Source organism: Rhinopithecus bieti, unplaced genomic scaffold (assembly GCF_001698545.2).
Source record: "Rhinopithecus bieti isolate Rb0 unplaced genomic scaffold, ASM169854v2 scaffold_3527, whole genome shotgun sequence".
NCBI classification, from domain to species: domain Eukaryota; kingdom Metazoa; phylum Chordata; class Mammalia; order Primates; family Cercopithecidae; genus Rhinopithecus; species Rhinopithecus bieti.
The window spans coordinates 939,609-961,908 of record NW_016804488.1 but is presented as its reverse complement, the minus strand read 5'-3'; the positions used below and the strand labels follow the sequence as shown (position 1 = coordinate 961,908).

The following is a 22,300-nucleotide window of genomic DNA, read 5'->3' as shown; positions in this document are numbered from 1 at the left end:
TTTCATATGATATCTATGATATTAGAATGCTTTCCTGGGTTAAAAGATACATTCTCATAGTTCATTAGATATATATATAATATGATATATAAAATCATATAGTGTTTTAGACACTCAATAGCAATCTGCTTCAAAATGTGGGCATGAAGATAATTCTTTCAAAGCACAACATGGAGGCAAGAGCTGTTCTAAAGCAGTTGCTGCATAAGATAATCAACTAATTAAATCAAAATAATTACCAGAGAGTTAAGTCATGACTTCTTAGGGCTGTACATTATCAACACCTCTGTCTGAAATACACTACCACAGAGAGAATTCAAAACCCAACACATATCCACCCACGCCACACACCTCCTCTCTTTCCTTTATTGTCCCTTCTGAGACAAAAATCAAGTGCTACACTCCGTCATGCGACTGTTTTGAGAATCAAATGAAATCATAGAATTGCAAGTAATTTTGCAACGGAAACATAAGCGGTAGTAGAAGTTTGTCAGCCAAATTTTGGGGCAGCTGTAACTGCCATAACATTCATTCTAAGAGTGAATGAAAACTCTCTCCAACTTATAACTACCGATTCTAACTCTACATTCTGGAACAACATGTGACAAATTGCTTTTCTTTTCCATGTGACAGTCCTTTAAATAGCTGAGGATAGCCATGTTATTCCGCTTAAACCTTCACTACAAAAGACTGGGTCTTTCTCTGCTCCTCTAACAACAACACGATATTCAACCAGCTCTCTCTGTTAAATTTTGCATTTTGGGACTTAGGGGAGTTTAGGTAAGGCCACCTCACAGAGAACATGATGTGGTTGGCCTGGCACAACACACAGCAAGATTATCATCTGCTTTGATCAGCATCTCCACATTCAGCAATACAATCTAAGGGTGCAGCAGCCTCCCTGTCTTGCTGTGGAGCCTGCATACCCAATCTGCACTTGAGGGACTAATTACCAGCTCAACACTAGGCTCTACTTCCTTTGAGATGGTTCAGCATCTGTACTTTGTTACTTACTACATCAGGTTTCCATGCTGGGTTTTGTCATTTAAATAGTTGACAAGTGGATCAAAGCATTATTTAAGAAAAACAAAGAATCAGAGACATAGTCCTAAATGAAGTCACGCGAGAGTTCCTATTGCTAGATGAATGAAGAGTCTTCCAGTGTGGTTTCCAACTGGCTATGATTCCATCACTTTTTTACTACATTTTCATTAGTTATCTTTCAAATGCTTGGCTCAAATTAACGTATTCACAGCTCCAGTCTCCTTTCTTATAAGAAAAAAATGAAATTGGCTTAGAGAGCATAATTTTTTTGTGTGAAAATTACAGTGAATTTCAACAATCTCCAGGCTTTTATTAAAATATATCATTTTAATGATTTTAAAACTTGCTAGAGATTGACCTACTGTTCACAACATCATGGAATTTATGGGGGAAGAAAATTCCCCTTTTGAAAATCAACCATTTCCCCATGCTCTGTGAATTTCCCAAGACACCAAACAGGATTCTGTAATCTCATCTTTTGGCACTAAATATACATCAAATGTGTTCTTAAGGTTTCAATTTTTATGTAAGCTAGGCTCTATTTTCTTTCATTCATTTCAGGTGTTACTTCCCTCTTTTGGATGCTAATTATCCCTGACTCTCCCTTTTGTATTTTAAATAACAAACTGTCCTTGACAGAAAGAAGAAAAACAATAAAACTGCTATTGGGCATATTTGTCTTGTTATCTCTTAAAAGAATCAATTCATGTATACTATCCCTTATTCTTTGTTTTGTTTTGTTTTGTTTTTTTATTATACTTTAAGTTCTAGGGTACATGTGCATAACGTGTAGGTTTGTTGCATAGGTATACTTTCCATGTTGATTGTGCCGCACCCATCAACTGGTCAGCCCCCATCAACTCCGTCATTTACATCGAGGTATAGCTCCCAATGCATCCCTCCCCCTTTCCCCCCTCCATAGGTCGGCGGTGTGTGATGTTCTGCTCCTTCCCTCCTCCCAAGTCCAAGTGATCTCATTGCTCAGTTCCCACCTGTGAGTGAGAACATGTGGTGTTTGGTTTTCTGTCTTGCGATAGTTGCTGGAGAATGATGGTTTCCAGCCTGGCATCCATGTCCCTGGCAAAGGGACACAAACTCATCATTTTTTGATGGCTGAATAGTATTCGGCATGGTGTATAATGTGCCACATTTTCTTAATCCAGTCTGTCCACTGGATGGACATTTGGGTTGAGCTCCAAGTCTTTGCTGTTGTGAATAGTGCAGCAATGGAAGCTATACGTGTGCATGTGTCTTTATAGGCAGGGCATGATTTATAAATCTTTGGGTAATATACCATTAAATGGGATGGCTGGGTTATGTGGTATTTCCAGTTCTAGATCCTTGAGGAATACGCTATACTGTTTTCGCACCAATGGTTGAAACTAGTTACAATCCGCACCCCCCAACAGTGTAAAAGTGTTCCCTATTTCTCCGATATCGCTCTCCAGCAGCCTTGTTGTTTTCCTGGACTTTTTAATGATTGCCCATTCTAACCCCCCGGGGGTGTGTGATTTGTCTAATTCCCTTGGCCCAAGGAAAGAGTTAGGGGCGGCTGGAGGGCAAGTGGTAGGAAAGGAAGAAGCTTTATTGACCAAGCAGGTCAGGCTCTTGGGCCGAAGGTTGCACCGGTCGCCTCTAAGTGGGGGGCCCAAGGGGAAGTAAGTCGCGCCGGCTCTGGGGGGAGGTTCCCTGGTCCACAAGCAATGGGGCCAGGGAAGTTCGCCAGGGCGCCTGCTGGCATGGCGACTTTTATGTTCTGGGCTTGGAAATGGGAGGGCAGTGGGTGGGACAAGGGCGTGCCAGGGGTGTCTCCCTAGGCATGGACGGGTAAGTTTCGGTTTCCTCAAATTGACGTCACGTCGTGCCTGCTCAGTTGGTCTGCTTTTTTCCCAGGCGCGGGCTGCATTTTCCCACGTGCGGGTAAGTTGGATGATGAAGAACCCGGAAGTAGTAGGGGCTGCGTCTTTTCTGTTCACCTTCCTCCATCTTGTCCTTTTCCCCCTCACCCAGACAGTGTGAGATGGTATCTCATTGTGGTTTTGATTTGTATTTCTCTGATATCCAGTGATGATGAGCATTTTTTCATGTGTCTGTTGGCTGTATGCATGTCTTCTTTTGAGAAGTGTCTGTTCATATCCTTTGCCCACTTTTGATGGGGTTGTTTTTTTCTTGTAAATTTGTTTGAGTTCTTTGTAGGTTCTGGATATTAGCCCTTTGTCAGATGAGTAGATTTTCAGATTCCTGCCTTTAAGCAGCCATTAATGCCTGGACTTGCTCTTAGGTTTCAGCTCGGGATTCAGTTTTCCCAAGTTTGTCCTTGGGCTCCCTGTACCCACAGATCCTTAGAGGGACAACAGGTGTGAACCAATTCTGCTATCCACACCCAGAGATTGCCAGGCACACAGGAGACAGTGGTTCCCCAGACCAGGTCTCTCACTGCCCCTCCTGTTGCAGTGGGGGATCACCCGTTCCACTGGCTGTGCTCCATGAAGAAAGAGCTACCTTCTAAATCTGCATCCCCATGGATGTCACCCGATGACCCTGATTGACTTCCCTTGGGGGCTCTTCTTCCCTGGAATTAGCTGGGACCACAAACACAGTCTGAGTTATCTTTGAAATCTTTCCAGTCCCTGCAACCTAAGAGTTCTTAATCAGAAGTGTGTAACCCCTATTGCCTACGATTGTGCTTCAATAGACCTGTGAATCTCCAGAAATTCTTTGAAAAATGTGGTAATTATGTATGTGAAGAGAATTCTTAGTTTAATTCAAATTCTTTTTTTTGTAAATGAAGGTATTCAAATTCAAATTCTTAAAGGGTTTCAAAATCAAAACAACATTAATAAAAAATTCTAAAAGCATGTTTTAAGGCTTTCTAACCATTTCATCTAAGTTTTAACTCAGTTTTGAGATATACTCTCCTAAAATTCAAAATAATTTTACAGCAAAGTTTATTTTACTCGAAATAGAGGGAGACATGACAACACTATCCATTCAATTGGATCAATAAACTGAAATCAAACTGTGTTCTCAGAGCTGGGTACACACACATATAGATCTTTATACACAAGTCTGTAAATTTCTAGTTAAATATAATAAACATATGTCTACTATAAGAATGCTTTATAGCTATTACATCTTCTAAAGAGTAAAATAATTCTAAAGAGTAACAATAATGGCTAAAATTAATTTAATGAGTACTTTGTACCAGTCATTGTCCATGATATTTGCATAAACTATTTAATTTAATCTTTATAGCAAAAGATATGAAGTTTTATAGAGAAAAAACTGAGCATTAGACAGAATAATTAGTATTACCAAAGCCACAGAATTGGGGTTACTGAGTAGTAATATCAATGTTCCCCCAAAAGTTTGTCTGTCTGTCTTGTCTCTCTCAATCTCTCTCTCCCTCTCTCTCTTAATCTCTTTCCCTCTCTCCCTTAATCTTTCTCCCTCTATCTCTCTTTCTCTCTCTCTCTTATCTACATACTTCTATCCATCCACCCATCCACCTACACATTCATCTAGTAATAGTATATATTTGTTTAAGTAAAACTCTGTCTCTAATTAGACATTTTGAATAATTATAGGCCACTTACATAAATACAAACTGTAAAAATCATTTTATTTCCAATCCTCTTAAATAAAAGCAAGTTGTTTTATCTTTTAAAATAGCCTTGAATTATAATAAATTAGTATGACAATTATTTTCCCTACTAAGTATTTCTTATGTAGTTAGCCTGTATATAAGCATACATGCATGACACATAAGAAGACATATATATCCTGATACCAGGTAGATATAATGTTGAGGCCACTAGCAATGATCCTGACTAGTATGCATAAATCAGAAATTCATAAAATGACTTTTCTCCATTTGCTATTTTTTCATCTGAGAAAAAAAGTGATAGAAATTAGACAAAACATTTTCAAACTACTAATATTATAGGAGAGGAGAAAAAGATGCCGGACAGCTTGCTGAGAGAACCTCCACAAATGCAGTCTCCCAGCTAACTGGATTATGTATTTGAGCCCCTGATTAATGTCAAAGTGAGAATAATAGAGAATCCATTTCCAGCTGCACAAGTTTGTCAAACAGCTTGAGGGTCTGTCTGAGACAGGGCAGAGCTGTCTTCATCATGACCAGGTCAGCCCTTCCTTCCTCCACAGGGCATTCATCATCCTACTCAGGCTTGTTTGCTCCGTGTCCCTTGCAGAAGCAACATAATTGCTTCAAAAGAGAGGAAATCATGAAGTCGACAGCAGGTTCAAAGCCATCCTGAGGGTTTTCTTTTTCAGAAAACAAACCGTAATTCTGCAGCAGCGTTTCTCATCACATACCCGAAAAGTGACAGCAGGAGGGCCGTGGCTGCCAAGTTCTCGCGGAAAGTAAAAGCTGTTAACTGGAAGGCGACAATAACAGCAACACACAGGCAGATGGAAACCAAGTAAAAGAGCTGAGAAAATAAAAAGAAATAAGGGAGAGCTGTTACATCAGATGGTCATATTTATTATCATCTACTTATCCTGAAGTTTCCTTTCAACTTCACAAATATATTTCCTATTTTGCACATTAGGGGTTCCCTAGCCATGGAATTAGTCCTGGAAAGTCACTTGTTATAACCTGAGATGTATCCCCCCAAAATTCATACATTGAACCCCCAGTATTTCAAGATGTGACTGTATTTGGAGACAGGGCTTTAAACAAGAGATTAAGGTAAAATGAAGTCAATTGGGTGAGCCCTCATCCAACATCACTGGTGTCCCTAGAAGAGATCAGGATGCAGTCACTCACAGAGGGCTGACCACGTGAGGACACAGGGAGAGGATGGCTGTCTACAAGCCAAGGAGAGAAGCCTCAGAAGGAACCAACCCTGCCAACACCTTGATCTCAGACTTCCAGCCTCCAGGAAAACAAGAGAATCAAGTTTCCCTGGTGAAGGCACCCAGCCTGTGGTATTTTGTTATCACAGCCTGAGGAGACTACTACTGTCACGCATACCCATCTCCTTTGAGGAGGGTCAAGGAATCCAATCAGCTCTCATGAAACACAGCCTCCTCCCACACACGTAGAACCAAGGACAGACTCCTCACACTACCTCGCTATCCAGCCTCACCTTAAGGTGCTCCCCACAGGCCAACAAGAGCCATGGCTTTCTTTGGGGCTGTCACACACCTGGCTCCTTCTTCTTTTAGACTCTCAAGCTGCAGAGCTCTTCCTGCATGTCATCCATGGGGAGGGCCCCTTCTTACCTCACAGATCTCAGCCTAAGTTTCACTGTCTTCTTTGAACTCCACATTTGAAGTCATTCTCCATCCTATCGTTCTCTTTCATTCTATCAATAGACCCAGTCATGGGCCAACTGTATCTTGCGCATTTATTTATTTGTTTGTTTTCTTGCTTGTTTTCTGCTTCCTCTCATGAGAATCTCTTTGAGGGGAGCAATCTTCTCTGCTTTATGCATGGTTTTATGCCCAACACCGTTTGTGGGGCTGTGATAGAATAACATAGACCAAGTGGCTTATAAACCACACAACTTTATTACTCACAGTTCTGGAGGCTGGAAAGACCAGAATCAAGATGTTGGCAGATTCAGTGTCTGGTGAAGGCTAGTTTCCTCGTTCAGACTGTGACTTCTCGCTGTGTTCTCACACAGAGCTCTCTGAGGCCTCTTTTACAAGGGCACTAATCCCATTCAGGAGGGCTCCACCCTCAGAACCTAATTATCTCTCCAAGATCCCACCTCCAAATACCATCACACTGGGATGATCAACATATGAAATTTGGGGGGACATAATCATTTAGTCCATAGCAACCTTGGACACACCTTGACCCACAACAGATCCTCAAAAATATTTATTAAATCAGTGATTGAATAGAATAAGCAGAGAATGATTGGATGAAGATGGAAAACCATCCAAACAAGAAGCAAAGAACCCTCTCTGTCCTTAATCCCCAAGGTCAAACATCACAGAGTAAAGAAAAGTCAGACTGACTGGGAGGCATAAAAAGATAATAAACTAAGGATGCAGAAAGGAAGGAAGAGCCTGGGGTTTTGGAGACTTGGAAAGCCCCATGGTGTCCTAGAAGCATAGCCCCCTGTGTGTTGTGATTCTCTGTTGCCACACCCTTCTTCCCTGTTCTTTGGGAAAGTTGTGGCCCTTAGACACCACTGTTAAATGACAGATGGAAAAGAGTCAAGTAGCCAGCAGCAGTGTGTAGCGCTGTGAACAAAACTGGACCAGGAGACAGAGGCTGGCACTGAGAAGCCGTCTCTGTACCAACTAGAAGTAAAATCTCGCACAAGTCACTTCCACTTACCTGCCTTCAAGTGTCCCTCAGCAAATATAAGGATTTAAAGACCCAGAATTTGTCAATCTTGGTTAAGATTCATAAATCACCTTGAGTACCTAGTAAAACACAGACCTCCAAGTCCCCCCAGTCTTATTGAATAGAATCTTGAAGGATAGGCCCTTGGGAATCCTTACTGTTACCAAATGTCCCAGGTGATATCTATCACCAGGCAGGTTCAGAGAAACTTCTGATTAAATTAAATGAACTCCTGAAAGTTAGGTAACGTAGGTGTGATCCCTACAAAGTGTACTTTCAAAACAAAACAAAACAAAAATCCAAGTTACACCATCAAAAGGAAATAAATTAGCTAAATCCTAAGCCAGCTCAAAGAAATAAACCTTACAGGAAAGCAACATGTTAACATGTGGAATTTTGTGCAGGGTGTAGTACAACTCGAATAGCACCTGGTGCGTGGAAGGTGCTCAGTATATGGAAGCCCTCCAGCCTTCCACTGACTTACATATGATTTTCTGTATCACAAAATGAATCATATGTATGAGGGCAAGGACATCACTTTCCTACAAAATAAAGACAGCTCCACCAGGTAACAATGACAGTAGATATTGACCACTAAGAACAACTTATCGTATAAGATGCATTTTTTTAGTTAAGATAAATGTCCTGAAGAATAGGGAACACCTAGACAAAGCATCCTGATCTGGAGGGTTTCCACTGGGAAACTGAGTGCATTCCAGAAATGCTAGTAATACCTGCCGTATCTATTAGGCAACAAGGCACAGGTCTCACAGAAGCGGGTGTTAGGCAAGCAGATGAAAGATCATTTCTAGTGATTTGTATCACCTCACCTACTACCCCGTTGAAAAAAGCATAGTAAAGGTGATTATTTCCTCATCTCCTCAGGAAGAAACTTTGCATCTTTGTGAAGTTCTAGAATTTCCCAGTTCTCCATCCTGAAGCTTGTCAGTCTTCCCATTAGGAACCAATTCTATGGTGATCAGTAAAAGGTAACTTAATCTGAAATGCTCTTATCAGTAAGATGACCCCTTTTTGTGGACACTCCAAGGCAGCCAGGGCCCCACGCTCCCCTCCATCCCTCCATACACACACACTATTTAGATCACTATTGTGGAAGCACACAGAATCTCATTCCCAAATCATACCATGTCATATAGGAAGTTTGTGAACCAGTACATTCTGTAGCCAAGGCCACTTATGTGCTGCAACCTTTTGGCTCCAATCACTCTGTCCCTCACCACGGAGCTGCCGATGGATGCAGACAGGATGGAGAATCCCAGCACAATGCAGAGGGCCACTCCACACTGACGGATGCTCTCCAGGCTGTGGGCAGAACAGAGCAGCTCTCAGGCGCCAGACGACGAACACAAGCCTTCTTTGCTAATAACAATCAGCAATGATGACAGCAGTGAAAACTGCTAATTAAAAATTCATAATCAGCCAGGCATGTTGGCTAAGGGCATGGATTCCCTCATTAAGTCCCCTCAGCCACCTTTTGAGACATGGATGACTAAGCTCAGTTTACAGAAGACGTAACTGAGGAGCACAGTTTGAGGGCATTTCAGAGTCTTCTTGTGTCAAAATCTGCTCTTCACCATTGAGCCTGACTCCCAATTAAGATGAAAGATATCCTCTGAGCAGCATCCGGGTAAGCTGTGACCTTTTCCCACACGGGGACTGCTTTGCAATGCAGTAGCATCTGCCAGAGAGGAGCCTTCACTACAGCTCCCCACTGTACTGGTCCATCTCTGAATTTAGTCACATGAAATGCCAAAGAGATTTTGCAATAGATTGAGGTGCTTTGTAATAATATACACTGTACATTTTCTTAGTAATGGTTTTACCTGGAGCACTACTACTTTCACTCAAGTCAGTTGCTGCCTCCTCTCAACCCCTTCTTTAGGAACAGTCAGACCACAGATGGTCTCTCAGGAGGCCGACACGATGGAACTTCTCAGCACAAGTCATCTGCTGTGCCATGCCTTCTGCTCCATTGTGTCGCACTCTACAACAGATGTCAGCTAGCCTACTCTTGGAATTCTGGAAGGTGTCAGACACTGTTAAAGCTAGAATCCTGAAAATCATTACGGGAACGTGAGAACAAGCTGCAACCTAACCCATGCTTCCTGCCAGTTCCTGCCAGATTAACAACTTGAACAGAGAATGCCCATTAAGCAGATTTGCATTCTCCAACTTAATTTGGTAGGTCATAAAAGTATTTTAAATACCTATTTTTATTATTGACTTTTAATTAAAAGTTTGTCAACCATATCGCAGAGAAGGGAGACGGGGGAGAAAAAGAGAAGACAGGTGGAAGTGTGCTACCCTTTACAAAGACAGTGAGAACTGACACAGAATTCTGTACCTGAAGAGCTCTGGCCTTATCCCCGCCCATGTCTCCATCTGGATCTTGAGGAAAATCTTGCATGAGAAATATTCAAGGAGGCATTACTATGTTTACCTACATGAATGCAATGTTTATGATTTTAACCCCAAAAACTCTTTGGAAGGTGTATAGCCACATAAGCTTCTGGTAAATCATTCCCTTAGAATAATTTCTGCTTAGAAGTACAGTTGCATGACATAATCATCTGTTTTAAGCTCAGTCAATGCACCGCCCCTCTTAATAGTCATTTTTCTCACACTTTGCAAAGAAATGCTCAAGTCCTGTGGGCATTTCTTACTAACTCTATAAGCCATCTCTTGGGGCAAATACAAAAGAGAGACCAAAGTCATCCCTAAGTAACCCACAGATTTTCTTCCATAGTCAGAGTGACACACCCCTCAGCATTCCGTCAACTCACATCTTGTCCTCATTCAGCAAGGCCCCTCCATATGGGTGGTTGTAGAGGGTTATTCCTGTGAAAGACAAATTGAAAAGTAAGCCTTCAGACTGCTCATGGTGAATCGTGGCTCATCTACAGGCTACGCAGATTCCCTGTGCCATCACGATGTATCCTGCTTGCTTTGCCCATGCCCCGGCCAATTAGTAGAAAAGAATGGCAAATGGCATTGTGAAATTCAGCAAATGTGTGCTGGGATTTCTGTCATTGATGCTGTTGTCAAACATAACCACTATGACTTGTTCATGCTTTACATGACAGGCACTGTGTTTACAGGTTCTCACATTTTATTGTCTAAGCCTCATAAGTATCCCATAGCCTATGTTTGCAGAGAGGAAACATACTCAGGCTAAGTAACAATATGCAAATAAGACTATTTCATATGTATCAGGTCAATATTCACTTCTAGATGAAGCCAGGTCTAGATAGATAGAAAACTGAACTGTTCCATTGAACCAATTTTGGTTTTGGAGTTGTTTGTTTTGCTTTGCTTTGCTTGCTTTCTTGGGCTTGTGCATGTGTGTGATGCCAGCAGCCAAAATGAAGAAATTGCCATCAGCTTATCAATTAAAAGGATTTTATTATAAGAGCTGTTTATAATATCACCGAGTGGGATAGTAGTGCTTCCTTAGAGAATTCTAGTCAATATTGTGTTAAGAAGAATTCCATAAATAAAATTGGTTCATGTTTTCTCTTGGACATTGTGGACTGTGAGAGTAATCAGGTTTCCTTTTCCTAATTGGTTGTGTCAGTGATTGGAGTCAAATGTGTGGCTTGTATGTGGAGTCCATTACCAAAGGCACAAATCCTTGCTCTATTTCATTTTGCCAGTCCTAGATTTTGCTTATTTTTCTTTTGGCTCACCTTTAATTTACCTTATCATCTGTATTTTAATTTATCCTATCACCTGCATTTTAATTTATCTTATCATTGGTATTTTGCATTGCCTTATGAGAGCATATTAAATTCTTACTGAAACATCCTGGGGTATAAGTAAACATACATAAAAGGTACAGAGTTGGAACAGGCTACAGTGCTCCAAAATTCCAACAGTTTTGCCACGGCCACCTGCTCTTCTCCCCAGCTATGCCAGTCTTGTTTCCTTCCACTGGGGACTCAGCTACACACTAAGGCAAGTTCTGGCTCATAGAAGCAACAACGGTAGGAGCTATTGGTTCAGCAAATCCACTGTACAGTTTTCCAGAATAATTTTTTTGATTATGAATTAATACTGCCCAGATATTCTGGTCCAGGCTCACAGTGTGTGCGCCTGACACCTGCTGCATCATTTGCTGGATCCTGGACTTACCACATTCATCATGAACTGAATTATGGTCTTGATCTCTCACCTGTCTGGACCAGTAACACCCACCAGTCTTTCTCCTATGTGTCTTTCTTTCACCAAGCTTGACTTCTAGCCTTCTCCTCATGGGGCCCACCAGTCCTGTCCTTCCTAGCTAAAGTGTTGACTCACAGGCAGCTTCTCACTTCATGTGAAGCCCAATGTCAACCAACCTTGTCAGGGGGTCGGAAAGCCAAGTGACATTAGATAGTGTTTATAAAGTATCAGATCCTGCCAAAGTATGGCCCATGCCCCACTGGTGCTGTGGATGGTGGGAGTATATTTGCAATGTTGTGTGCTCGCCTAGATTCTACATAAGAATGAGAACATTCTAGATTAAGAGGATCCCGAGAAATGTGGTTAGCTGATTACATGTCTTGGAATTATATTATTTGAGGAACACAGTAGAATACTGAAATTTTTTAACCTAAACACACACACACACACACACACACACCCTGGGGCAAATATCCCCATCATCTTCCCAGTCACCCAGGCTCAGAAAACACTAAGTCCTTCCCATCTCCCTGCTCTTCTTCACCCTACACATCCAAGAAGTTGCTGAGTCCTGTTACTTTCACCTGAACTCCATCCTCGCAGTGCCAGGCCTCACTCACAAACATGTGCATGCCTGCTCAGCTCGCTTCTCTGCACACTCATGAATCCCCTCACCCAGAAAGTCTAGAGAACTTCCAGAACGAAATAGAAACATATAGAGCCCATATTCTTTACCTAGACATACATCTCCTTTAAAATGAAATCCAATCTTTGTATTCCCCCCTGCTTCCATTTGAAAAGCTGGATTGTTATCATTTCACCAAACTCTATGGCTGCAGGCATGCGTCATCATTTCCTTATGCTTACTGTCCAACCCTGTTGACACTCCACTCCTGCCTCGTGTCTGTCCAACGCTGAATTAAATTTCCTCTGTTTTCAATTATTATTGCTTTCATTTTGTTTGTTTTGTTTCCAGCTTTATTCAGGTATAATTGATAAATAAAAATTGCATATATTTAAGGTGTACAATGTAATGTTTTGATATATGTATACATTACAAAATTATTATCACAATTTTTATCCTGCTGGTGGGAATGTAAATTAGTACCGCCATTACGGAAAACAGTATGGGGTGTCTCAAAAAATTAAAAATAGATCTACCATATGCTCCAGCAAACCCATTTCTGGATATATGTCAAAAAATAAAGTAAAATAAAATACTATCTTGAAGGGATATCTGCAGGCCCATGTTCATTGCAGCATTATTCACAATAGCCAAGATATGAAAATAACCTGTGTCCCTTGATAAATGAATGGATACAGAAAATATAAGATAGACAGATATTCATGCACATAATGGAACATTACTCAGCTTCAAAAGAGAAGGAAATCCTGTCTTTGAGACAACATGAATGAACATGAAGGACATTATGTTAAGTGAAATAAGCCAGGCAAAGAAAGACAAACACTGCAAAATCTCATTTATATGTAGAACTTTTAAAAATCAAATTCACAGAAAGGGAGAGCAGAAGGCTGTCACTAGGGGCCAGGGGAAAGAGGCAATGGGGAGATGTTAGTCAAAGGATACAAAATTCCAGACATAAGATAAAGGCTGGACATGGTAGCTCACACCTGTAATCTCAGCTCTTTGGGAGGCCAAGGAAGGAAGATCGCTTAAGTCTAGGAGTTTGAGGCCAGCCTGGACAACATGGAGATACCCCATTTCTACCAAACAAATTGTTTTACTTATCAGGGCATGGTGGCATGCAATTGTAGTCTCAGCTACTTGAAAGGCTGAGGTAGGAGGACTGCTTGAGCCCAGGAGTTTGAGGTTGCAGTAAACCATGACTGGACCACTGCATTCCAGCCTGGCCAACAGAGTGAGACCTCATCTCTCTCAATAAATAAATACATACATAAGTAAGTATATAAATAAGTTCTGGAAACCAAATGTATAGCATGGCAACCATAGTTAATAATGTTTTGCATACTAAAACATTTGCTGAGAAATTAGATGTTAGTTATCCTCACCGTGCACGAAAAAAGGATTAATTAAATTTTCAGGAGTGTGAGAATGGGTAAAAGGAGGAGAGAAAATCTCAAACTCTAAGTCCTTTCATAGGACTTAGAGCAGAAAGAAAGGGTTGGTAGCCAGAAACACACAAAAATTAACCTGTAGCCATGTGCTGTATGCTGTTTAGGACATTAGATTGTTTGTACCAATTCTGATAGAGCAACTATGTCACATCAGAAATATTATGCCTGTTTACAGAAGCAGTATCTGAAGCACAAATATTTAGGAAATCTTCCTATAGACTAACAGCTGTGACACAGCTGAGATTCAGACCTTGGTCTGCAGACACCACAATCATTTCCCTGTCAGCATATCATACATCTTTCTTCAGCACACATGTCTGGTTTTCTGAAGACTACAGCCATACAGTGGGAAAGATACAAGGCTGGAGGTTGAAGGCCTCTGTTCTGTTCATTCTGCAGTGAAAAGCTGCCAAAAGAACACTGCTGTTTCTGTGGGGAGCTCAATAATAAAATGTTAAAATACCAAGGTTGGATCTTTATTTGATCAAGTGGCATAAACACTTTTCCTTACCTTAAACCATGACAGTCATTGCTGAAAGATTAAAAACAGTGCTCTCATATTTGCTTTCTGTATCCTAGTTCCTCTGTTATGAATTTATTGCCCTTCATTTTAGCACATTTCCTGGATTTGTGTCATTCTTTTAGGGTTTTAATCTAGGAGGCGAGAGTACATCTGGTCTCCCATCTCGCTGGTGAAATGATTGACTGCTCCTGTAGTTAGTAATTCCCCAATGTGCCAGATCTTCTACTGGATGTTTTCATAATACATTTTCTCATTCAGTAATCTGATGGTGAAATTGTGTTAAGGAAGCTAGTATACTATGCACAGTTCTTTGTAAGTCAGCTTCAGCATTTTAGAATGGTAAATTATTATAGGAAAATGAAATCCCATGAAGTGGTCTAGCTTGGACAGGCCCTTGTGTTCCAGAAGCAGAAACAGAATCAGAGGAATGTAGTGACTTTTCCTGGAGTCTGGAACTTGCTCCTGACACAGGCAGAACCCACGTGTCTGGAGTCCCAGGTCTGTGCCTCTTTCATCAAATCACCTACTAACATACAGAGAGCACTGATAATCCTGCCTTTACAATGAGCCGCAATGGATCCCAACGACAGCATAACATAGAAATGAAAACCTCAACTATGTCAGCAGAAAAGAGCAGCTGATAAATTTCACATAATGAACTTCAGGAGAGAGCCCACTGATGGCAGCCATCCTGCCTTCTCTTCCAATTTTTTGCACATAGCTATAATCCTCCATGACCTCTGTCTCTGCCTAGGTCTCAGAAGTAAAAAACCACTGGTGCAAATACCAGAACCCCCCAAACTACAGTGGCTGTCTCTCCCTTCCTAGGTCCCTTACTCATAAATAATTCAGAGGGGCCACAGATTTTCAATTTTGCACTGGCTTTAGAGTCCTATAATTTACATGATTGTCACAGAGTAAATATTTAAACACACTTTGTTGAAGAACACAGTGATCTACAGTTCCTCTCACAGGGCCCTCTAGGGAATCCTCATGGCCTTGGAATGGGGCTTTTCTACTCAGTACTCAGAGCTCCTGGACAATTCCTAAGCACTTTGGGCTTAACATTCCCATGTTTTCACTCTGAAATTAAAAAGTATCTTTCAAAGCTAAGACACAGAGAATGAGTTGGCCTTAGACCACAGTGTTTAGGAAAATAATGTCATCAAGTAAGTAGAGAAAACCCTGGACCTGCTGTCAGTCTTGAGTTCACTCTCCACCTCTCTCCACTGGACATTGACCACCACCTTTTGTAAGACAACAGCCTGCCCCTATCAGGTCAAGGGTTAAAGAATGTTCTGACTTTGGTATGATTTTGGTGGTGAAAACCAGGGCACTGGACAGTAATTGAGGTTCACCAAGGGTCAAATAGAGATTTGATTCCTCTTCCTTCACAGAACTGAGAATTCATTCAACATGCATCTTTTCTCTGCCCATTATGCCACAGCAGTTTCATGGGAGGGACAAGTAGGCCCTCTCTGGGAGAGGACACTGTGTTGGGGGTACTACAGCCCACTCACAGGACTATGTCCTGTATAAGGTCGGGGAGCTTTCTAAGGAAGGGTAGATTCCAGATGCACAGGACACCTCAGCATAGGGCTGGAGTGCAAGGAAAGTGCAGTGCTGCAGGGCGGCCCTGGAGCTTCAGTGGGAAGACTGGAGGGGTGGCAGAGAGGTGCAGGGTGAAACCCATGTAATGTTTTGGTTTAGGAACACTGGGAGAACTTTTCATTTTTATATTGCAATTTAGCTTGTCAATCACTACATTAGATGTTTTTAGAATCATAGTCATTCTTTGAAACCAGCTGCATAGAATTAAACATATATAAAAATCAAGCTTGGCGTAAACCCAGGAGGCAGAGCTTGCAGTGAGCTGAGATCTGGCCACTGCACTACAGCCTGGGTGACAGAGTGAGACTCCGTCTCAAAAAAAAAAAAAAAAAAATCAAGCTAATATATCTTTAAATTGGTGCTAAAAGATTTCACTCTTATTTTCAAAAGGAAGACAGACTTGGAGTTATTTAAATAAATAACAGGTACTTTCTCAAAAATAAGAGTAATGAATAAAGAAAGAACAAACAAGACACAGGTGGAAGCTTACTCTCCTACTTAAGGATCCTTGGTTGTCCTAGAGCCCTGAGCAAAAAGCAGCAGGTAGGAGCAATTGCAACTGCATGGGCTCACCCTCACACTACCCTGCACCTTCCCATGATACCCCTTGTTCTTTAAAAGGGTAAAATGTTAGAAAGCAGAGCTCTCTTCATGGATCCAAAGAAAGAGAGGATAGCTATGCCCTGTCTCATAAAGAGGAATCCCACCAGAAGTGATGGAGCCTCCTGTAAAGGAAGTGTAGCCAAGGGTTGGTGAGTGGGTGCAGGTAAGGAAACTGAGGCATAAGCATACTCTACTAACTTATCTGAGGTCAAGCATAATTGACGCCAGAGTGAGAACTACAACCCTGATTTTCTGGATACCAGTCTAATCAATTTCCTATGAGACTAGGAAAATTATTTATAGTCTTTGATATCCTTGCTATAAAAAACACATTATTGCAATGGACAATCTCTGTAACTGGGTTGTTGATTTCATTGTATGTTGAGCACTCAGTACTCTAGTTAGATAACAATTGTATTGTAATAGAATCTTGAGACGATGATGTTGGTAAAAGGTACAAGGCTCCTAAGTAAAAGGGGCATAGTTTCAACACCAGAATTGAGTAGAAGAAGCTCACTCAAGTCTTTACGACATTACTTCACAAGTTTTCAGAAATGACGTTTCAAAATGTACATGTTGAGTACATTTGAATAATTTTTCTTTGTTTGCTTGTTCTTATCATTTATATTCTGGCTTTTCTTTCCAGGAATTGGCCCACAGCAATGTACGAATGTACAAAATTAGTTTTCTCATTTAGTGTTCTCATTATGGCTACATCTGTTATGGTTTCCAGACTCTGTTTATTTGTCTTTGGTAAAAATGCACATCTGTGTTTTTGTCAAATATCCATTATGATAGCAAGATACTTAACATGTCTCCAATTCAAGTACTCACTTTTGGGTTCATTATTCCTATAAAATGTATATCTTTAGAAGTATTAATGGCCAGATGTCTGTAAGTATCTACATCAAAAGGAAAAAATTTGTCTTACCATCAGTATATGTGGAAAGTTTATGTTGTTTTAATTGATTCACTATGAGATATTACTGAAATATGGAGGGGTAAAAAGTTAATTCAATCTAACAAACTATTAAAAGAAATAGATGAGCTCTTCTGACTACAAGGCATTTTGATGACTTTCTCTCTCTCTTCCTCATCAATCTATCCTGAAAAAAATGTATTTTTCTCAACATTAAGATTAATTATTACTCTTATGAGTAATAGATGCCAATTGTAGAAGGGTTCTAAATTTTAAAATAGGGTAAAGAATAAAATTAAAATAACTTATAATCCTATCCAAAACCAATCAGAAGTAATCACTGTTTGCATTTGGATCTTAATTATTTCTGTTGAGAATTTTCTCTACATGTAACCATTATTATTAAGTTTTATATTACATATCTTCAGTTTAATGGATAATTCTTGATCTTCCATTAATTTTTCACCACATGCATGCAAACATTTGCATAATCTATGTCCTTCACTACAACCAGTGCTCACCCAAGTTCTTTTCTTCCTTGTGTGCATTCAATATTTTTCATGATCTTCATTTCAGTTAATATCTCAAGTAGCTATCTCCTGGCATTCTTTTTAAAGAACAATATGTCTACAGTATATTTTGAGCCACATTCTACATGAGCATATCTCTGTGGCCTATGTGCTTTATGGGAAACATCTTCACTAGGTGCAGAATGTGGGGAGTATAGATTTTTCTTTCCATGTTCCATAGGTGCTATTCTATTATTCTCGCCTTTGAGGTTGTGGTTAATACACCAGAGATATTCCCTCTAGATGAAGCAGCCCCAGTTCTGCCAGGTCCTCATTTTTCCAGTGAAAAACTGCTGGACATAACACAACAAATAGAAATAGGAAGATTCTGGGATGCAAACAAGATGGTGGTGCCCTGAGACTGTAAGACTTCAACAATACAACAATAAATACCCTGGCTTCCTTATCACCTCACATACATCCTGAACAAGGCATTGCCCAAGTCTCCAAATTGAAACTCAACAAATACAAATAAGAAAGACTCCCACAAATAAAAAAACCAAAGGACCCGGAAAAGAGTAGTCTAACAAAAGAACTACTCTTTAGCAATATCTGCCTTACTCTAGGCAAACACCACCAGCAAAACTGTCCCCACTCTCTCAGGTTTCAGCAGGGCCCTTTGGGTAGTGAATCTTCCACTCCCCACCTGACAGAGACAAGGGGTACAATGGTTTTCTCACTAGGGTCCTGAGGCAAGTTGAGTCTCCATCCCTACCTGGTAGCAAAGAGACTTCACAAAGCAGAGTGAGACAGGGCTAGCTGCCACTCTACTTCTCATGTCACGAGGGACCAGTGAAGAACTGAGCCTCCACATCTACCTGGCAGCAACGAGACTGAACCCAGAAGCACAGAATATGGCTACTCAGTACCCTGGTTCCACCACTGCCCCGACCCCAGTGTCAGCAGGGCCCAGAGGGATGCCAAGCATCCATTCCCATCTGGCTTCGATCAGATGAGACTAAGGAATACTTTCAAAGTGAGCTAGCTGGTACTTCACTAACTGTCTCCAGCATCATCAGGGCCCAGTGGGGAGCAGACTCTACTCCTCACTCACTTAGAGGCAATGAGACAGCATGAGTCAGTGCCTCATTTACCATAAATGTGTCAGTGAGGCTGGTGGGCAATCTGATCCCACTCATCTGCACAAAAGCAGTGTAAGTCAGTTCTCTACCTTTGCCTAGTCAGGGTGGTGTCATCGGGCCCACAGGGGATCAAAACATACACATCTAGGTGGCTCTCATACGATTCCTCAACAGAAGGGTTGCCTGCTAGGAAAAGGGATCCAGAGTCACATACTACAGTTTCCAAAATGTCTAGGATACAACTGAAAATCATCCTTCACAACAAGAGCCGGAATATTACCAGTTGAGAAAGATAATAAACAGATGGTAATGTCAAAATGAACTGAATGTTGGAATTATCTGACAATGTGTATCATAAAGATGCTTCAAAAGTAATGCTGAATTTTCCTTAAATATGAAAAACAAATTAAAATCTTACTAGAAAATATAAATGACTAAAAAACAAATGAAAATTCTAAAACTAAAATATACAATGACAGAAATTAAAAACCCACTGGATATGCTCCACAGTTGAGTGCAGCTAAAAAAAAGATACTCCATGGACTCGAGTTGAAAACATAAAACTTATCCAATTTAAATAACATAGAGAAATAAACTTTTTTAAAAATGAGACTCAGGAAAGAGACTTGTGGAAAAACCACACAAGAGCTAATAATCTCATTACCCAATCTCAGAGAAAAGGGAAAGAATGAGTGGGGCTGAAAAAGTGTTCAAAGATGTAATAGCTGAAAACTTCCCAAGTTTGGGAAAAAAAAAAAAAACCTAAAAATCCAAGAGCTAAGTAAATCCCAAATAGGATAAAACCAAAGAAAGCCACACCAAGATACATTATAATTAAATTTCTAGAAACTAATAAGTCAACAACAACAAAAATTCTTTAAAGCAGTCACAAAGAGAGAAGGAAGAAAATACCAACTAGAGTAATAGTTGGATTTCTAATTTGAAACCATGGAGGCCAAAAGGAGGTAGCACATTTTTTAAGTGCTGAGCTTTTCTTTAATTGTCAACCATGAATTCTATATTCAGTGAAAATATCTTTCAAGAATCAAGGTGAAATAAAGATTGTATCCATTGAAAAAAATAAGCAAATTTGTCATTAGCAAACCTACTCTTAAAGAACAGCAAAAGAAATTACTTAAACACAAAGGAAATCATAACAGGAAAAGGCTTAGAAATCCCAAAAGGAAAGATGAATATCAAGATGTATTAAAAATAGTAGCATATATAATAGACTATCATTCATCTCATGAGTTTCCTAAGTCACATTTGGTGACTTAACTAAGAATTAGAACACCATCTGATGTGGTGCTCAATGTATAGGAAATACTTAAGACAATAATATTTTAAAGGTAAACAGGGTAAAAGGACCTAAATTGAAGTAAGCTTTCTACACGTCACCCAAGATAGTAAATAACAATATCAGTAGACTGTGATGTTATACATATGTATTTTAACACCTAGAAGAACCACTAAGAAAATTAAATCAATGTATATACTTAAAAATACTATAAATAAACCATGATAGAATCCTGAAAAAAAATGCTCAAGTAACTCATGGAAAGCAAGAAAAGAGAAACAGGAAACATAAAACAAATGATGGTGTCAAACTTACACCCAAATATATTAGCAATTACCTTAAATGTAAATGATTCCCAAACACCAATTAAAAGGCAGAGATAGGAAGCTCAGTTTAAAAAATATGACCCAACAATATATGCTCTACACAAAACTCACTTTACACAATGAGATAGGTTGGAAAAAAAATAATGGAAAAGATACAGCATGTAAACATTAATCAAAAGAATAAGAGAAGGAGCGACTACCTTAATATCAGATAAAATAGATTTTACAGCAACTACATTTACTAGTGACAAAGAGGAACACTACATACATGCAAAGGATTAATCTATCAGGAAAATATAATCATCCCAAATGATAAAAGGCTCAATCCACCAGAAATATGTGACTATGCCATATGTCTGTAAGGTACCAATGTGAGGTACACATTTGACGTGTACCTCAGATCTTCAAAATACATGAAGCAAAAACTGATGGAACTGAGCAAAGAAACAAAGCCACAATTTGGAGACTTTAGTACTCGCCTCTCAGCAAATGATATGTGTCAGTGATGATCTTCAGTGAAGATTCAGTAATCTTCAATGATCAGGGAAGATATGGAAGAACAAAACCACATAATCAACCAACAGGATCTAGTTGACACATAATATACATTTCTAACAACGAGTAGAATACTTTTTTCTTAATCACCCATGGAAGCTTCAAGATAAACAATATCCTGACCATAAAATGAACTTCAACCAATTTTAAATAATTGAAATAACGCAGAGTATTGTCACTGACCATGATGAATCAAACCAGAAATCAGTAACAGAAAGACCACAGGAAAATCTCAAAAACTTAGAATTTAAACAACATGTGTCTAAACAATCCCTGAGTCAAAGATGAAGTCTCAAAGGAAATTATAAAAAATGTCAGAGGCCAGTCTTATTTTCATTCCTTTGAAACTAATGTGCTTTCACTCATTGCTTTGTAAAAACTTTTTTCTTTATCCTTGAACTTTAGAAAATTCACCAAATTTGTCCATCAGTCATTGCTACTGCCATAATACCTAATTCACAAATTTTGATAGAATCATGACAAACTCTTCCAATCCATTGGTACAGAATTATTTTGTTGTTTTGTTTTGTGTTTGATTCATTTTCTTCTTACATCATTGCTTCTTTCTTTGTGATTCATCTGCTTTTTTTCTATACCTGACTCCTCTAGCTTTTCCCCTCTGATCAGTTTTACTGTGTCACCTTTTCCCTGTGTATTCTTAGAGAATACTGCATGTTTGTTCTTTAAGTCAATAATTCTAAGTGAAGGAGAGAGGTTTGTAATCAATCAATAATGTTATTCACTGCATCCAACGAAAATTCATATTTCTGTCTTCATCTAAGCTAGCACCTTTTTTGTAACACACTGCAGCTCCGCCTGGCATTTTCTTCTTATCTTTTATCCTCTCTTTCATAGAGTTCACACATTTTCCTCTATTTATGCAGATATAAACACACCACGAGATGCTCCCCATGAAAACACCCTCTCAATATATGCAATATCTTCCTCTCTGTGGTTGGGGGATCCGTCCTTGTTCCATGCTGGGTTTGATAACTGGCTTTGCTGTCCTTTTGTTTCTTACTCCTTCTTGATTCCAGCAAGGGCAAGCTAGTACTGATGCTTTTCATTGCTCAGAATCCTCCCTTACCAGGGTGCCCCTTTACCTTCACTTGGGTACCACCAGATCTTCTCTCTCAATATCTCCAAAGCTCTCAAGGGCATCTT

At 39.9% G+C, this 22,300-nt stretch overlaps 1 protein-coding gene across 1 annotated transcript in view; it reads right to left on the bottom strand.

The window, feature by feature from the left end:
• ABCA13 (ATP binding cassette subfamily A member 13) overlaps positions 1–22,300 on the bottom strand; it is a 503,546-nt gene that overhangs the window by 138,037 nt on the left and 343,209 nt on the right. The window contains 3 exon segments of the mRNA XM_017868548.1: positions 5,383–5,498; positions 8,518–8,695; positions 10,177–10,231. Of these exon segments, the coding sequence (XP_017724037.1) occupies positions 5,383–5,498; positions 8,518–8,695; positions 10,177–10,231 (349 nt within the window).